The following is an 18,777-nucleotide window of genomic DNA, read 5'->3' on the forward strand; positions in this document are numbered from 1 at the left end:
GGGAAATTGCCCCTCCTTCTTATTTATTTTTAGGAAAGTCCTGGAATCAGCTCTACAGATATAATACACACAAGCTTCAACCATATTGGCCATATTGGCTTGAGTGTTTCTCAACTCCAGTCCTCGGGATCCACTTGCCAGAAGGTTTTTGTTTTAACCAGGAACTCGCACACCTGATTTAATGACTGGACCAATTAAACTACCAACAATGCTATTGATGAGATAAATCCAGTGTGTGAGTTCAGGGTTACAATAAAAGTCTGGTAAGTGGATCCCGAGGACTATAGTTGAGAAACACTGACTAGCCGATACATCCTAAGGCATGCTAAACCCACACGCTAATTCCACACCCACAGCTCTCAGGGCTAGACTATGAGCAAAGCAAATACAGGAAGTGATGTCACTCCCCACCTTGTTTCGTTTCTGCATCACGTCACTGGGGTTTGTGTTCAGAGGAACAAACTGGTTGGGGTCTTCAATTCTGATTGGAGTGCCACTGCCATTGCTGGCATCTTCTGACTTCATCCACTGTTATAAAAACAAAAAGTACACATATGCACAGCAATTATTCGCACAGCACTCATTTCTTTGCCAATTGCGTTAGCTATGCTACTTCGTGCAGACAGACAAATCACCTGGCTTCAATCAGGTCACATGCCACTTTGTTTGTATGGCTGCCAAATGTACAATTTGTATGGCATCCACAAGAGGGCAGTCTAACATAAAGCACAAACAGCCAGGACTACAAGGTTGCTTTATTGACACGGTCATCTAAAATCCCAGTCTCCAGACTAAATCCCGCTACTACTGGGTGCTAAGTTTCGGTGAGTATGAGCATAACAGATACTGATGTGAGCAGTAAGGCCTCAAAGTGTCCTTGCAACTCAAGCAATCGTGTACAATGGAAATTGCTAAAAAAGTACAAGTAATTGTATAAAATTCCAGCTTAAGCAGCCGTCACTGTCATTTATTATTTCAGTCTCATGATTATAACAGTAATGTTTTCTTCAGCAAAGAATGAGCTCATCATTGGACAATTTCTTGATACACAGTTTCTTTGTATGTGTGTACAGTTCCTTGACTCTGCACTGTATATATAGTGGATTTACTGCTGCCCATCTTTTAAATAAATTAATTTCAGGATAATTTAATCATGATTTAACGTTTAATGCCATGTTGTCTCAATACTTATACTTGCTGTTACAGCACTAGCTAAATTCAAGGAAGAGCAAATACTGTAGTACACATGACTATTGTCCAAAGGAACCAGACATATCACAATATCACATTACATTATATTTCTCAAGGGACTACAAATATTGTGACATATTGTTATTGTCCCAAAGACCTAGAAATACTGTGATAAACACTTAGCTTGCCAGTTTCTGTCATAGTGGAGGCTTGATACAGTGCAAGATACTATCTAGCTTTTAGGTAAACAAAGCAGTAGGTCCACTTTAGTGGAAGGAAAAGGAAAGCATTTCTGGGCAGTATGGCCTATTCTCATCATTATGTTATGCAATGTTATTACTATGATGCTATGGCTATAGAAATATTTTGATTTCTATAGTTATTGCCTTAAGTGTTGCAGATATCCTGTGACTGTTTTTGTTATCCTCAGGGTCTGGAAATATCTCGGTACTCAAAAATGAAAAGAAAGCCAGCACACTTTTGAACTCCAAACACATCTTTAATTTGTGATACGCACACTAGAAAAAAGACAACGTTTGAAATCTACCTGAATCTCTCTCAGGTCTGGAGGAAGGTCCAGGTAGGATCGAAACGTCTAGTGTGCGCATCAGCACAAATTAACCCTTTGTGTAGTCTTAACATTCTGTATACTCCCTTTAAGGGTAAAAAATTACCCGCCTTCACTAAACCCCTAAAATAAAGAACCTTCATTGAATTTAAAACCCCAAATCTATTTTGCATGAAGAAACAACCTGTCACTCATCACAAACTTTGCCATCAAATTTCTAGTTGAAAAAAGATAATTTAGGGGGTTTTCTCTATTGTTAAACATAGTGGCAGATACATTTTGACCCTTAAGACAACACAAGGTTTAAAGGTGTCATTGGAGTTTAAAAATGTGCAGGCTTTCTTATCATTTTACAAATTCTCTCAGCCCAGCACCTTGTCGTAGGATGTGTGTGTGAGTATTTATACACTTCAGTATCTCAGCGCTCACCGTAGTCTTGGTCCTGGCACTGCTCTCCTCGCTGATGGAGCTCTCGGCCACGTTGACCTTCATGTAGCTGTTGGGCGAGTTGAGCCACCTGGTCTTCTCCCTCTGCTGCCGCTGTGCCAGGAACTTGAAGGGGAAGCGCGGTACGCCCTCGTCTTCGTCGAACATGAAGGCCGTGACGGTGGCGGGGATCTCCACGTCGCTCTTGTGCCGTGGCTTCTCCCGCACTATGGGGTGCCTGTAGGCGTAGCCCGTCCTGTAACCCTGGCAACCATTCAGACAATGACGTCACTTCCTGTCATCTTTGCTCATGGCAAAAACATACTTGGGCAAGCCTGTCAAAAGGCTTCTATAGGACATCAATCATTTCTGCACCTCACACAAACAAAATAAATTGTGGAACTGGAGGAGCTTCAATAAATCACGTTCGACAGGCAAAAGCCTAGTTTCAACACCTTTGTCAAAAATAAACACATAAACACATTTAAAAGATTGTACTAATGCATTTAAAGAGCTCTGCATGTAAAAGTTTAAATATGACTGAACATACGTATCCATAGTGCAGAAACAGAAAAAACGGAGGCAGCCTTTCTCAGTATAGCAAATGCAGGCTTCCCTACAGATCTCCATTTTTCCTCATAGTGTGGCACAGCTACCAGACAAATAGCTCAAGCGTTTGAGCATAAGCATAACATCCAACACTGTGCCCAGGAAGTTGATAATTCCCACTTAAGCAGCTGTGACTGTCATTTGCTGGCCCAAAGTCTGCTGGCCCAAAGTCTTCAGTGGAAAAAAAACAAACGTGGAGAGTGGATGGGCTTCAAGTGCACTGCTATTACTACTGGAAATTCCAAATTGGGGCCAGAATATAAATATATATACTGTATATATTTTAAAAGGTTATTCAATTAATATGGTACGACCAAAATTCCAGGGGTGAGCTTAAGTAGTTTAAAAAAGTAGTAGCTCTAGTGGCGTTATGATTGAGTGCGCAGTGATGGATCGTGTGGGTTATGCATCACCACAGGCGATAGCTGGCACTGTTATGACTCCAGAAACGAGGAAGGAGGAAGCTTCGCCAACAGGTGCTGCCGAACAGATGCCGAGTTTTCCGCTCAATCAGCTCCATATGACCGCTCTTTAAAAACCACAGCTGTTCTGCAGGCGTGTCTGCGGTTTAACCGCGGCGGAGCGGAAGGGGCAGCGAGGTGTCCAGACACTGACCGCACAAACAGTGAGGTCGGCACCTTGCCCTCCCAAACGGTCAGGTTGGCACCCTGCCTTCCTGGGGGATATGATTTAGGGACAGGGGTGAACGAGCGGCAGGCACTGCACTTCTGGCCCCGTGCCAGGCTCGTGTCCTTGTCTGGCTGCACACTCCAAAGGTCATGACCTTAGCATGCGGGGTCACCATACTGACCAGACCACAACCCACAACTACTCTCACTGACCAGGACCTGTCACACACTACAGCAAAATGAATCAATACATCGACCAGATCTCAGAACTGTACTCCACCCAGTCTATTTAGGCCTTACATTGTACATACAGTAGCAAAATTAATACACATATAAAAATACATTAGCATTTAAAAAATGGAATGGAATATTAATTTATGTTATGTAATCAATAGATCACTCACTCACTCCACTCACTCACCAGGTTATCCAGCATCCTCATAAGTGACTCAAACTCCATTTCTCCATTTCTCCATTTCTGCTGGGTGCCCATGTTCATATCTGCAGCGCTCACCCCATGGGTCCGCGACTTGTACTTCTCATTGTCCAGGACTATTAAATTATCTATACCTCCAGCACAGGAGAAGGCGCTCACCTAAAAACAGATAATAAAAAAAAAAATAGTAAATCAATTCTTTCAATTTAAATGCAGCTGTGCACAGGATGCAATGGGAACAGGAACCAAGGACAATGTTCCATAAGTCAAACTTTGCGGCTAGTTTCTTTTCATAGCTTAAAAGTGGAACAGGCTTTTATTTTATTTTAGTGCTTAAAGGTAAAATGAAATCATAAACAGGCTTTGCATTGGAGATTATTGCTTGGTTGGTTTACTCAAATTCAAACAGGGATTTTGAGATGAATATAACACAAAAAGGTCACGCCCCTAACCCAGTGCAATCTCCTATGTGAATGCCAGTGTGACACTTAAAACACAAAATGTAAGTCACTGTTAACCTGCTGCATGTCAATACAAGCATGAACAGAGATCCCTTCGACAGGGTTAGGACAAAGCTCTACTTTTTTTAAGAGTGCTGAAAGCCACAGAGAGTAATAACCAGAGTAAATAGAGAACCAATAGCCTAAAAAAAAAGCATACATAAAAAGTGATCAATGATTAGCTTCTCAACGGCAATGCAAATACGATAAAATGATTCATCCAATAATTAAAGCCATTTGTCAACCCGGGTAAGAGTGAGTAAATGCAAAGTATTTAAAAAAAAATAAACGATCAGCTGAAACACAAGGGTAGCTCGGCTGACTGGATTCGGGCCCCAGCACAAACACGGCTCTTCCTGAAACCGCAAGAGCATCCTGCCTTGGGACCTCCCAGCAAGGGGATGGTGGCTTCTACCAAACATCGTCGGACTTTGTTCCTGTGGTTCTTTGGCCCCTTAAAACCAACTCATTAATCAGCCCTCCTGCTATATCTGATATCCAGAGGACAGTGTCACAAAGCAGGATTACAAATTTAGCTTCATAAAACCCGGTCCGCTCAATCCATGTTCCAGATTTGAAAGGCTTCCAGGTTTTCAGAGCACTAATCCAGCTAACTCAGTAATCCTGCTTTGTGATACAGGCCCTAGGCCTCCAATCTCGTTTGCCTTTTATCATTTTTATTTAAACTTTTTCCAGTGTTGTTATTATAATATTCAGCTTCTGCATCCTCCGTGTGTAAGACTAGTCTGATGTGCCCTATGAAGTTCACTAACTTTGGAATGCAGTTTGGATTTATGTCAGAGCGAATACCCTATCCCCTAAAAAATGCTACCCTTCCAAAAAGAGTTGCAACCTGGAGAACAGCATTCTGGCCAAGAAATCTTCTGGACCAACATACTTGATGTATTAACCTTTGGTTTGTTGAAACAGATGCTTAGAAGGTCATAAGTTCCTTTGAGGTGTAAACTCACATTTGAAATGGTCTTCCAAGATGCATCTGCCTTTCATAAATTACAAGACTATTTCTCACAACTGTAACAAGTATAAATGAGAAGGCTCAGAAATGCACCCGAAAAAATAAAAACACAGGTTTGTAGCATTCAACATCCAAACATGAAAACAGAAAACCACCATTGCCCTTAAAAATACATCTCCAGCTACCACGTCCCAGCCAAACAAAAGCAATCAAAACACATTCTAATTGTTTCGGAATCTATTGCCTGCAGTCCATATTGTGAATTGACTATTTTTTCTGATGAATGCAGATTGTGCAGACGACATGAGCCTATGGTGCCTAAGTGCTGTGTGGAGTATTTGTACCTGGATTTCACAGGCATACTGGACGCCGTAAATATAATAAAAGGCCTCTTCTATGGTTTCACCCAGAGCAACCACCCCGTGATTCCTCAGAACCAGAACCTGGAAAACAAATGATCCAATCAGAAGACAGAATAGAGAGATGACTAATCAGGTAAACCGTTTCAACATTTTATCAACATTCTGAAGCTGAAATGTTCCAATTGAATAAATTTTATAAATATTCAAACATATAAGTGCAAAAAGTAATGTGGTGATAGATTGACTGATGCTCAAGAATAAAAATTAAAGGCCCACTCAGTAGGCTAATTTTGGTTGCTAATAAAATGCTAATAGCTTACAACAAGCAAAACGGCAAACACAGGAGCTGACCATATGGCTGGTCCAAAGAATCTCTGGAGACACAAAATGCGATGTAACTTAGCACTATCCGCAGCTGTTCCTGGTGGAGCAGTACCTTGGCAGACGGGCCTAAGGCTTTCTGGAGCTCGAGCCTCTCCTCCTGCTCGTCCACGCTGCCTTGGTAGCTGTAGTACGCGATATCTCCCAGACAGAGGGCCTCTTGGGATATGGGGAGGATTCCACATTTCATAGATGACACCTTTTTGGGTTAAAAAGGACAGGGAATCTCACACACAGTGCTACAGAGCAGCTTCAGGGATAAACTTTGCAAATGAAAAAAAGAACTTCAAATGCACTTTTGTACAAATAAAAATGGCAAACGTAACCAAACCCCCATGTATCTGTATCACACGCCTCCTGGTAAGCATGTTACTGTTTGAGATACAACCTTGTACAGGTGCAGAGGTGGAAAATCTGGTTCAGAAAGAAAAAATCCTCCCCAGTGTTTTATTCCAATCACCTGTGTTTGCAAATTTGTGAAATCAGCTGATTCACCGGAGTTTACCGGTGGAAGAAAAACAGGTAACACTTAAAAACATGGTTACATGAATTGGCATGAACTAATGTAGCTGTTCAAATGAATTAATTATATACATATACATTAATTAAGCATTACATTTTATTAGTTAATCATTAGTAAATACATTAACTAATCTATTAGTTACATGGATATTTATAATATTTATATTTATATTTGAGCAAATCAGAATCAGTTGACAATTAACTACACTATTTTTTCAATTCCAATATGAACTGCCATTACCTGATGTAGTTGTTAACATGAATTAATGATGTTTAAAAAAAATAAAAATAAATTGCACTTATGATGACGACTATATGTCTGGAACAGCCTTCCATGTGTATTTTCCTAGTTACGGATGTGATGCTTTGACTTATGGTAGAACCTATGCACTTGTAAGTCGCTTTGGATTAAAAGCGTCTGCCAAATGACAAAAATGTAAATGTACAAATACATTAACAAAGCTGAACAGATTAATTTCTCAGTAGCTAGTTACCAACTACATTAGTTAACGCAAATTCCTGTAACCGTATTGTAGTCTTATGGAAACACGGAGGGACTTATATGTTCTAACCCCTGGACCTGGATAGGCGTCAGAGGTAGCTCACCGCGGCCGTGGCGGGGGTGTGGATGTGGATGATGCAGCGGGCGTCCGGGCGCATGGAGTAGATGGCGGCGTGGGGGCTGAAGCCGGAGTAGTCGATGGGCAGGCCGGTGGATCCCTGGTCCACCACCTCCCCGATGATGTTGACTTTCACCTGGAGGTGAGGGTCGTGGGAAAGGCAGACACAGGGGTCAGAACCTGCTCTGTGGGTTTCTGGACTGCAGAGCTCAGCAAAAATTCCACGTCTCTCGTGGAGAGATGCTGGTGTGGCAGCTAGACCAAACGAATGCTACAGCATTTTACGCAGCTGTGTTTAGGGCAAGCCAATGACACTGGCCGATTTCTATCATTGAACTGAGTCGTTTATTATTGAATGTCTTTATATCTAAGTCGATCAGATTTAAAGCATGTCTTGGAGCTTCATTATGATGATATTAGGGAAAAAATAAATGTCTTCTGTGTAGAAGCTCTATAAATAATAAAGTAAGGGCCCTAGATGATTAATTCATCATGTAGGGCTTTACTGTAGAACTTGGTTGGCACCAACAAAACTGCTAAAAATATCCCTTGGATTCAGCCATTGGTGCAGCATGGTATGCTTCTCAGATCCAAATACCGATTCTAAGTCGTGAATAATTATGCAACACCACTCACTTGAACAGACAAAACGGAGAGGATCGGATCAATGAAATGTGGGCCATACTAAATGGAAGACTGTCAGCACACTGTCCTTGACCTTTTCAGTGGACCGTGCTTAATTGAGTGTGGCAGTTTCCCTTTAACCCACAGCCGTGGGGATGAATGCCGATCGAATGTCTGTCTGCCTCATGCTTATCCCAAACTGGACCGGCCAGACTGGTCTTCCGTGCCATTTTTACAGGAAGCTTCTGCTCAACTCCTCTAATGGTACAGAGGTGCAGTGTACTAGCGGAATGGAAGGGAAAAGGTCAACCAATGGTCTGGTGTTTCCTGGTTATAAATTATACCCATCAAAAACCACTACCCCTATTAGCACACCACACCACTCACGTTGTCTACACCAGTGGTTCTCAACTTCTCTGTCCCCAAGCCCCCCACCCCCCGTATCCAAGGAAATATTCCACCTCACCACTCCACCTCATACAAATTTCATAGTAAACCGCAAACATTTATGTGAGTTTGACATTTACATAACGTAAAAAGGTGTATCTTTTATATACTATTAATTGCTTGCTTTGCGTTATTTATTTAGCTGACTAATTAATTATATCTTGATCTTTTGTGACTGAAGCTATCCATATTTCCTATCTCAAGGCCCTCCTGGCAACTCCCTGAGGCCCCCCTGTTGGGTCCCGGGCCCCTGCCCCCTCTCTTGAGAACCACTGGTCTATCTAACCCAGTACAGCTTTAACAAATACCATGTTCAGCTCAATCTGCTGTACTTTCAAAAAGAGATTTTAACAAACTAGTCTTGATAGTCAAAAGGGGCCTTTTATAAATGTGAGACAACAGGGTGATTTTTAGCACCAATATGTAAAAAAAAAAAAAAATACAAATAAAATTCAACCTGAGACAGTGAAGGAAAGCGGTCATTGCGTTTTCACCAATGTGTCTCTGCAGCTGGTATGAATGACTATACATAATCCAAACCATTCCCGTGATGTCATTTCCTGGGGCCAGGAAGGATTTACACGGGCAGATCAGAACAAGTGTTATTTAGCAGCAAAATAAAACCAGGGAGACGGAATGAAACTTGTATACATAACACGTGGGAAAGCTAGAGTGTAAGGAAACCCAATCACTTGTTGCTTTTGTGTGGCTATCGAGGGCCAGGACGTGGAAAGCGTTATAATACTGTATAACACATGAAAGCCATTGTGCTTTACAATTTACACCATTTACTGTTGGTCTTCAGGCGCTCACTTTGTCTTAGTTATTTAATTCTGTATCGGATCACAACTTCAGTGAATGAGATCCTTCTTCCTGAAGAAGCACCAACAGGTTCCAGTCAAGAGAATAAAGAAATATGAAAGTTACACCAGACAAGCAGAATCCCACGATGACGCAAATTGGGCTATTTTGTTAACTTTTGGCTTTGGCGTAGACGGTAATGTCACTCTCTCACTAAGTAAGATAACATGGAAACAATCTTCTACCAATATAGGCAGCAAAAGTAAAAAAAAATGTCAGGGAAGAAGGCAAAGGCAATATGATGAGTGTTTGTTGAGTTCCTGTTTTTTTGTTATTTTATTTTGTGTACATCCTTTTATTAAAGGAAGTGCTTTTTTAAGCGACGGGGCAACACCCTACAGATGTCCTCTCCTTCACCTTGGACCGCCAGCTGTGTCACACTGCCCTGGGGCGCCGAAAAGAGGCGCACCCGCACGGACCTTTCACCTTCTCCTGACACACCAACCTGGCTTCCCGGAGGTCGTAAAATGCTACAGTCCTCCCCCGACCAGCCCCCGCTTCCCAACCTCCCAAATAGCACAATTTTTAAAAGCTCAGTGAAAGGTCATTTTAAATCCGCAGGGAATTCATCTTTCGCTGAACGGGATACTCTTGCTGCAAATAGTCGGGAGGGACCGTCGAAAAACATTTGTGACACCAGTCTTAAAACAGGACCGTCACTGTAGTGTGAGGGAGTGTCGGGCGACACCATGAAAATAACGTCTCAATCAACTCACCCTCGGTTGCACACGTACAAATACACGTACTGCTCATTTGCATTCAGGACTATGAAGCGCATATGACAGCTAACTTTACAGAATGTATTTCTTTTGCAAATACCCTCATCACAATCAACTTCCGTGGCTTTCTCTAAGCACAAGGTACCCATTCATAGCGCTGCATATCTGATAAATCATTACATTACTGGAATGTGACTTATCTAATCAATTCAGGTTGTGTACTGTAACTTTCTTAAACATACAGAAAACATATTGTTCCCTTGTCCATTTCAATATTTGATTATTTGAGTAGGGAGGGTATGCACTCTTTATTACATACTGTACAGCAGAGAGCACCAACTCCAAGGTAGGTGGAAGTACTCCAATTCCACTTTATTTGAATTGTTCTGCACACAAAACATTTCCGCAGCCCCATGTTTCCACATACTTGCGATCTAGCGAAAAACTTGGATTCTAGTTGATCTCATACCAATTCTGTGTAATTTAGCTAAATAAACCGCTGATTACTTAGAACTCAAAACTCTGGGGCGCAATTTGGCAGGAGACTCCTTGAAGCCGCTCTGAAGTTGTGCCAATTAAAAAATAAACAGATTCCAGCACCTGCTTCAGGCCTGGACTTTTCCGGCAGTAGGGGGATGTTATGTACAGAAACACAGCCTTGAGATTATGCTTCGCTCACCAAATTTGCTGCCGTGGCTTCGGCGAAAGAAAGGCCTCTGGGAATGATCAGAATGTGGTCTTGTTCTTTGCTGACTCGGACCTATTAGAGGAAAATAAAGAGCTGTGTTAAAAGCTTTGTTGTCATATAGAATGCACTTTTCCCTCTGTCTCATGCGTATGGATTGACGTGCTTCGAGCAATCGGCAAATACTCAGCAATTAAGCATAACTGCATTTTACAGCGGGTCATGAGTGAGAGAGTGAGAGAGTGAGAGAGTGAATGAGTGAGACAGTGAGTGAGTGAGTGAGAGAGAGAGAAAGAGAGAGAGAGTGAGAGAGAGAGATACACAAATTTGTAACCAAGGGAGAGATATGAACACAGAGGTTTTCAGAGAGGGGGAGACTGCAAGCTTAACTTACTGTAATGTAGGAGCCGGACAAGTGCGCCCAGCTGAACAGGTCCACCAGTCGGTACAGGCTGGCCAGTTTGCAGCGAGTCTGTTTCTCCCCCTTCACCATGGTGGAAGGCTCTGTTCCATGCATGTCATTGATAGGAGTAACCATTCCAAGGCCTGTGGTGAAAAGATTCAACCATATGCATCTTTTCATTTGCATCATGACATATCTTTGTATAAAATATACTAAATGACATTGAAAAGCTACCCTTGTTACATAGAGCCTAGGCAAATAGTTTCCTATGTTTCTTCTTTGTGGGGACTTACTACAGCAGGGTATAGTTTAAAGTGCCCACAAGGAACTTTGTAAAAGGACTTCCAGCAAAAGCATTAACACATTATATAAAAATATATTATGTGTGTCCAAGACTGTAATAAATCTCTGCTTCAAATGGTAAAGTTAATATTTTCTTAATATTCGCGGTCTTGAGAACTATGAACGGACACAAACTCATACATGTTTGAATTACGCAGATATCTTTAAATCAGAACTGAGGTCATGACATTTTCAAACTGTGTAGTCCCTAAGTAACTGAATGAGAAAATTGCACTCATAAGATTCCATTTTGCTCCATTCTAATTCAATTGAGACGTAATACAAGCAACACTCATCTCGTCTTTAAACAATTATGGTTTCAACCATGCGTAAACAAGGCCCTTGGCATCTAGGTCTAACATTTGCTATATTTTCTCATTGCTGAAATGTTTATTAGATACTAAGAAGCATGTGTGGTATGAATACTAGGGAATATACACAGGGCCACTCTATTACACTCTAGTGACTGAACATTAGTTCTGCATACCAATTCCATGACTGATGGGATTTCAGGGATGGGGAAATGTGGAAAACCAGAAGTGAATGCAGTCCAAAACAAAGTGTGTGCTTGAACTGTCTTTCTACATCTACCACACACGCGCACACACACAAACAAACAAACACACACACACACACACACACACACACCTGGAAATGCACTTGATTCGGCTAATAAGCATGGATACGTATGTGCCATGTACATTGCACAGGAAAAATCCTTCTCGCCTCAAAAACAAATCCTATATTAATACACCCAAACACGTAGACTTCTGACTTGTTAAAAAGTGAGGAGCTAGTCAGGATGTGTCACATGAGTGTGTGTAAGGAAGATAGTTGATGCTTTATACTGGCTACAGGCACTCACTCAGGGGAGAGGTGGAGAAGCCAGCCACACTACTGGCCATGAAGAAGTCTGCAATCTGCCTCAAGGCCAGCAGTCCTGTGGGGTTATTTCCCTTGTTCATCTGCTCCTGGATCAGACCTTCCAGCTCATCCTTAAAGGCCTGTATACCAGAGGGAGGGAGGGAGAGAGGGAGGGGGAGAGAGAGAGAGAGAGAGAGGGAGGGAGAGGGAGCGAGGGAGAGAGCAGGGGAGGGAGAGATGGGGAGAGTGAGATAGAGAGCGTGAGAGAGGGAGAGAGAGAGAGAGAGAGAGAGGGGGGGGGACGGAGGGGGAGAGAGAGAGAGAGAGAGAGGGGGGGAGGGAGGGAGAGAGGGAGGGAGAGAGAGATGGGGAGAGAGTGAGATAGAGAGAGGGAGAGAGTGTGAGAGAGGGTGAGAGAGGGAGAGAGAGAGAGAGAGAGAGAGAGAGAGGGAGGGAGGGAGAGAGTGAGATAGAGAGAGGGTGAGAGAGGGAGAGAGTGAGACAGAGGGAGAGAGAGGAGAGAGACAGGGAGATAGAAAGAGAGGAGAGAGAGAAATGCACCAGATTAAAACCCCACACAGGTGAGGAAACTCGCGACTCACACCCTTTCAGTGAGCCACGGTGTGACAGATTTCTAATCCCTGTCCCGGGTTGGCCCATGTGTCCTCCTTTGCAACCTGGTGCAGCTCAAAGCACTTTCTGAGGCCGTTAGTCCAGGATAAGTACCTGTTGTGTCTCGTGAGAGCAGCTTTAGCTTAGCGGCTGGGCTTCCTCTGATTCACAACACTACTGGATTAAGGCCAGTTAGACAGGGAAAAGGAGACGGAAATTAAATCAAAACCGGTTGGTTAACATACGTGAACTTGGATGGCGAACTTGGGACAAGCAGTACAGTGTACACCATGAACATGTACTCTATAATCTCTGCTGACAGATAAAGTGAGATAAAAAAGAGGATGCCAGAGTGAGTGAGAGACGGCAACAGAGAGAGAGTGAGAGAGAAATCAAAGTGAGAACGCACGTTCATTCACACATAGGCACACACACTAAAAACATTCTTCAGAATGGGAAGGAGAGAGCCAAAAATAGAAGACATTTTGAAGAGACCTTATTTTTAGTTTGTCTTCTTCAGAAGTTAAACGATTTTGAAACAACATCAAGGGAGATATTTGAAGCTTTTACAGCCTGGTAAACCAACTTCCCCTGAACCCTAAACATAATATAGTACATAGGTACAGCATAGAACATTCACAAAGCTAATTAAAAGGGTAAGCGGCTGTAGGGAAACATCTATTACACAGCACGGCTTTTAAACAGCACAGATGACACTTGAGGGCGGTTACTATAGAAAATGCAATGAGCCGTGACAGGAGAGAAACACTTGAACACACAGGGACGAGGTAACGCATATCTACATCACCCAGATCGAATTAAGACCATTATTTTGATGTATACTGCTTTCAACACTGAGTAAAAAAACAGCTCAAGCTGCGTTTGAAACAGCCGGTAGCTGGGTGACCAGCTCAGACCAGCGACCTGCTTATCATGCTTTCACCAGCTCAAGCTATGTTTTGAAACTGCTGGTAGCTGGTAATTTCGAGCAGGTCATAGCTGGATTTTATAGCAGGGATTTCAACTGTGGAAATTGTGCAATAGGCTTACACCCACTCATTTCAAGCTCAGAGGAGTCCCTAGCATTTCAGCTGACTCAACAATCATAATCATTGGGCTACTTAATAAGATTCTGTTACATAATTTATTTACAACATTATTATGTCCATCAGATTTAGATACATTGAAATCCCCATTACACAGGCATTTGCTGTGATTTAAAGAGCGTAAATAGCATTGGAACACTTTTAACCGTGGCTAATTTACAGTTGCGATTGACGTGGAGCTGAATCCTTACACTGTGTTGCTCTCTCAGTTCTTACGGGTCCTGTGTGCAAGGCCATGGAGCCTGCATTGGATAATGGCGACTGTGAAACAATGATACACTTCTATTGCTGCATACCACTATGAAAAGGACAAGAGGTTCTTATCTGGATCAATCCCCAAATTCGCTGGCCATAACACAAAAGGCACAACTTGAAGCCTTTTGTCAGGGCGCTTAATCAATACAGCTGCACTGAGAGGTTGCCTAGTAACTGGACTCAAACTGGTTTAAGGAGGCCGCAGCCAGACTGGAGAGCGTGCCACGATTCTGTATGGTAACAAAAAAACACTTTAACCATCTTTAAACGTTTTAGACAAGAAAAAAAGACTACTCCAAGCGTGCTTTCTCTTCTGCTTTCTCCAGCACAGCTTCACCACCACACCTGCCAACATGCAGAACCTATTAACTCCAGATGAAATTCCAGTGTGGGAACAGCCGGCCGAGGGAGAGGGGTGGGGGGGGGGGGGCGTCGTCGATGCGTGCCCACAACGAGGCTCGAAAACCCCGAAGATCCTTCCAGAACCGGACCCGTCTCGCCGGCCTTGACGGAGAGCCAGACATTCCGCGGCCGGGACGGACACGGTTCCCATGGCGACGGCTGGGCGGTCGTACCCTCTCTCCGCGAGGCGGGGGCCACAGATGTGGGCTCGGGCTCGTTTCGGCTCAAAGCCGGACTTCCGACAGAGGCTTACCCTCCCTTTCATGCGCTCACTCGCCGCGCTTTCATTCTGATTTACAGCCGGACACATCCTGTGTGCCGCCACAGCTCAGTGGAGTCACTGTTTCGACTCGGGCCTTCAGTGACTTCAACTACAACTGCAGGTGCTTCCAAGAGAGCCATTCAAGCGTATTACTATGCCCTATCATAATACTTTTGTAACGCATCAAAGTGACAATTACATTTTTATTATTTTCGTACACAACATTTTTCTGTTATTTCAGGTAATCCTGTACTCTCAACCATGAGAAAACCCTGAATATGTACTCCACACTTCCTTAGATAACTTGGTTAAAATTTCATTTAAAACTAAATAAATAAATAAATAAATGAATGAATGAATAAATAAATAAAACAAACCAGATTGGCATCGAACATAATAGCTTTGCTGCTATAATAATAACAGCAAATTCTATGGGGTCCCGAACACTGGGTTACCTGGAAACAGACACAGGTCGCAGTCTGTTATGAAGGAAAAGAGGTTGCCATATTATATATCTATATAAATTTGGGTCTAAAATGCTAACTAGTTGCCAGCATTCCTTCTCATCCTTTATAACACAGTGTGGGTGCCAGTGTAGTTCCTGCTCAAAACCAACGCAAACCTTCTTGTCCGACAGACTTCACAAACACCTGGGTTTGCTAATTCAGACCATCTATCTTTGGAAAATGGATTGGGTCTTGAAACGCAGTGAAAACTCAGACAGCGGGGAGCATATCTCCAGTGCAAGTTAAGCGGTTACACACTGTCTCCAAGGCCAGCCAGGTCATCCTGACACGCTCGCTGAAGAGAAAGAGCAAACGGAGATAACAAATCACCCTTTCCAGCTACGATGGCGGACCCTGGAGCCAATCACAAGGGCATTTCACTCCACTGCTGGTAGGAAACTTGTCAGTGGAGGGAAGCGGACAACGAGGCAGTAAACAGCCCTCCTCACTGATGTCATCGTTTATTTCCTTCCCATTTCAGAGAGTAGAGAATCCCATTTTTTGTTTTTGAGCGGGCTAGACTCCGCCGGGCCTTAATTCCTATTCACAGAGCCGCCTGTCTGAGGTATCATTGCCATAGCATGCGGTACAAACTGAGGCAAACGACAAGCAGGAATTACATGACAGCGACACCGTGGCTAAATTAATGTGTGGAGACGCATAGAAGCGGATCAAAGGGCTCCGCTCCACCCTGCACGTCTCAACTCATGCTACAGTACCAGCAGGACCATATAATTACAGGCCGTAGTGCTGAAAAAAACGTGTCCGGCTTGTAAAGTTGTTTTTCGGAGCCCCGTAGCGCACCATTACTCATTCCTCTCTTTTGGCTCACGGCCTGCTGACTGGCTGCCTGTGTTTATTTATTCATTTTTATTAATTTAACCCGTATTTAGGCAAAGGGGGTCAACTGAGAGCTAATTTCCCGTTTGCAGTGTTGAAGCAGGAAGGGCCGGGAATGAGACTGTCAATCAACTGTAGGGAGGTGGGAGATAGGGGCAGACAACACGGCAGACTGAGAACATGATAAGGAACCTGGTCAGGTCACTGGGGGTGCAACGAACTCAACTCTGTGCTATATATTCCAGGTTACACCTCATGCAACATGGAAGTCCTAACATTGCAACAAGGCACTGGTTTGCTGGGGCCCATAATGTTAATCTTTTTTTTAATCAAGGATGGTGCCAGCCAGCATACCACTGATAATTATGCAAAAATAATGAGGTAATGCACAAGAGGGTTTGTGATATAATAGCTCAGCTTAGTAGTCTCTCTACAAATGAGCGTTAAAACACTAAAAATATTATGAAAATGCAATTTATGGAATAACTTTAGATTATATTAGGTGGCCTGTAGTGTAGTGGTTAAGGTACGGGACTGGGATCCCCAGTGTAGCTACGATAAGATCAGCAAGGTCCTTAACCCTGGATTGTTCCAGGGGAGGATTGTCTCCTGCTTAGTCTAATCAACTGTACGTCGCTCTGGATAAGAGTGTCTGCCAAATGCCATTAATGAAATTACATTTACATTTTACATGAAGCAGAAAATACAGAAAACAAACTGTAGCTTCAACAAGCCATAGCTTCAGTTTCGCACTGCAAAAAATTCAAGTAGACTAAAGTGCTTCTAGATCACAGGTGTCAAACTCCAGTCCTGGAGGGCCGTAGTGTCTGCTGGTTTTTGGGGTGTTCTGGGTTCATTCAAGTCATTGATTGGTTAAAGTATCGACACGCCTTGTTCTCAAGGCCTTAATTGGCCTTCATTGGCCTTAATTGGCAGCTGATTGAAAGGAAACCACAAAAACCCGCAGACACTGCAGCCCCCTGGGGATTCAGTTTGACACCCCTGTTCTAGATCCTTCTGTTGAACAGAAGTACACACATTCCAAAAGATGGGTATGCAAGTTATCTCCCTGACCTCACACCCTCCCTGCCCTTTTCAAGACTTCACTATATTTGGCAGAGAGGCCATACTGTAAATAATCCAAGTTCTTTTTCAACAAAAATGTCAATCTGGTTAGTCTGGCTAAACAGCATTTAACCATCTGCTTAACTACTAAACATGAGGAATGAAAGGACCCTGAGGTTTTGCTTCAAACTAGGCCATAACAATACAAAAACATAATAAAAATCACTGGGGGTAGCCCTAAAACATAATTGTAACGTTGCTGTTCAATTAAATTACAATGTTTTTATACATGCCATTCATTTCAAGTCTAGGGGCCCAGCAATGATTAGCATTAGCCATATATGTAGGCATGTATAACAGTAGGTCGTGAATTTCAATGCTCAACAAAATAGCATTTAATATGGAAGCCTTTATTGGCGGGTTCCGCCATGCATATTTTTGCTTCCCCACATGACCAAAAGCCACACAGTAGCAGTCTGCGGGTTAGGAGGAAAAAAAACCTTCAGAGAGACAAATGAAAACATGTCATTTTTGAGCGCCACCTCCCTACAATTTAAACATGGCACGGAGGGAATCGTAAAAAGGGAAATCCATTTAATCCGCCGAAGACGAAACAGAAAAGGAACTGAATAAATTCTGCTTACAGAAAAGGAAAAATAAAAACAGACCGTGGTGTGGAAGCGGGTAGCCGGCTGCTAGAAGCAGCTACTGGACCCGTGTTAAGCGAGGTCAGCAGGTCAACACTGTTTACTCCACAGGGCAACACCTGGTGGCAGTTAATAGATTTTTTTTTTTTTTTTGAAGCAATGTGCCGTATCTGCACCTGGTGCCGACTGCATCACGCGAAAAGAAAACGCCCCAAAACAAGTGGCTGGCCCTCCTGACTTCTGAGACGGCTGTTTGAAAGGCCCGTCGGAGACCCACGAGGAGAGCACGTGAGGAATGCGGATCACATTCGACGTTTAAAAATAAACCCCAGCCACGCCCGCGCGCTGTCCTGATGGCGGCCCTTTCGCTTGACATTATGCTGTAGCAGAACAGATGCCCTCGCCAAGGGACACCCGCAAGACATACTGTACATACAGATACGGACTACGGCTGTACAATATGGCGAACAAATAAAAATAGCATAAATATATAAATAAATCGCATATATACCAATAGCGTTTTACGAGAGACAAAAAGATAGATGTGAAAATGTAGATTTTTTGAGACAGGAATTTTGGTTACATGAATAACATGAATATCATAGACTTGGGGTTGAGAGAAGACATTACATCTAAAACAAATAAAGAAAAAATAATAAAATTCAGCTTCAGTCCATAAGCTTATTTTTATTTTTCTGCATTGGCCGATATTCTTAAAAAAAATTTTCACAGCACTTAGTCACAACTGCATGAGCATTGGACTGACTTTATAATTATTATTTATAATTATTATTTCTCTATAAATTTCAATCTTCAACTGTGCCATGCACTAAACCCCTTGCACCTGCACACCAATGAGCACAGTGGGTAATAGTGTATGTGCTCCTCCAATATAAGAGAGCGACTATTTCACACAG

The 18,777-nt window shown here is 42.9% G+C and overlaps 1 protein-coding gene across 5 annotated transcripts in view; it reads right to left on the reverse strand.

Annotated features, from left to right (window-relative positions):
* Positions 1 to 18,777, reverse strand: part of add3a (adducin 3 (gamma) a) — a 56,021-nt gene that overhangs the window by 8,693 nt on the left and 28,551 nt on the right. For all 5 annotated transcript variants that reach the window (XM_061228191.1, XM_061228218.1, XM_061228198.1 and 2 more), the window contains exons 3-11: positions 12,167 to 12,305; positions 10,951 to 11,102; positions 10,551 to 10,631; positions 7,207 to 7,356; positions 6,134 to 6,277; positions 5,680 to 5,778; positions 3,845 to 4,018; positions 2,189 to 2,449; positions 412 to 528 (exon numbers count right to left, since the gene is read on the reverse strand). In XM_061228191.1, coding sequence (XP_061084175.1) covers positions 412 to 528; positions 2,189 to 2,449; positions 3,845 to 4,018; positions 5,680 to 5,778; positions 6,134 to 6,277; positions 7,207 to 7,356; positions 10,551 to 10,631; positions 10,951 to 11,102; positions 12,167 to 12,305 — 1,317 coding nt within the window. The remainder of the gene's footprint in view (positions 1 to 411; positions 529 to 2,188; positions 2,450 to 3,844; positions 4,019 to 5,679; positions 5,779 to 6,133; positions 6,278 to 7,206; positions 7,357 to 10,550; positions 10,632 to 10,950; positions 11,103 to 12,166; positions 12,306 to 18,777) is intronic.

This window comes from Conger conger, chromosome 2, assembly GCF_963514075.1.
Source record: "Conger conger chromosome 2, fConCon1.1, whole genome shotgun sequence".
Lineage (NCBI taxonomy): Eukaryota > Metazoa > Chordata > Actinopteri > Anguilliformes > Congridae > Conger > Conger conger.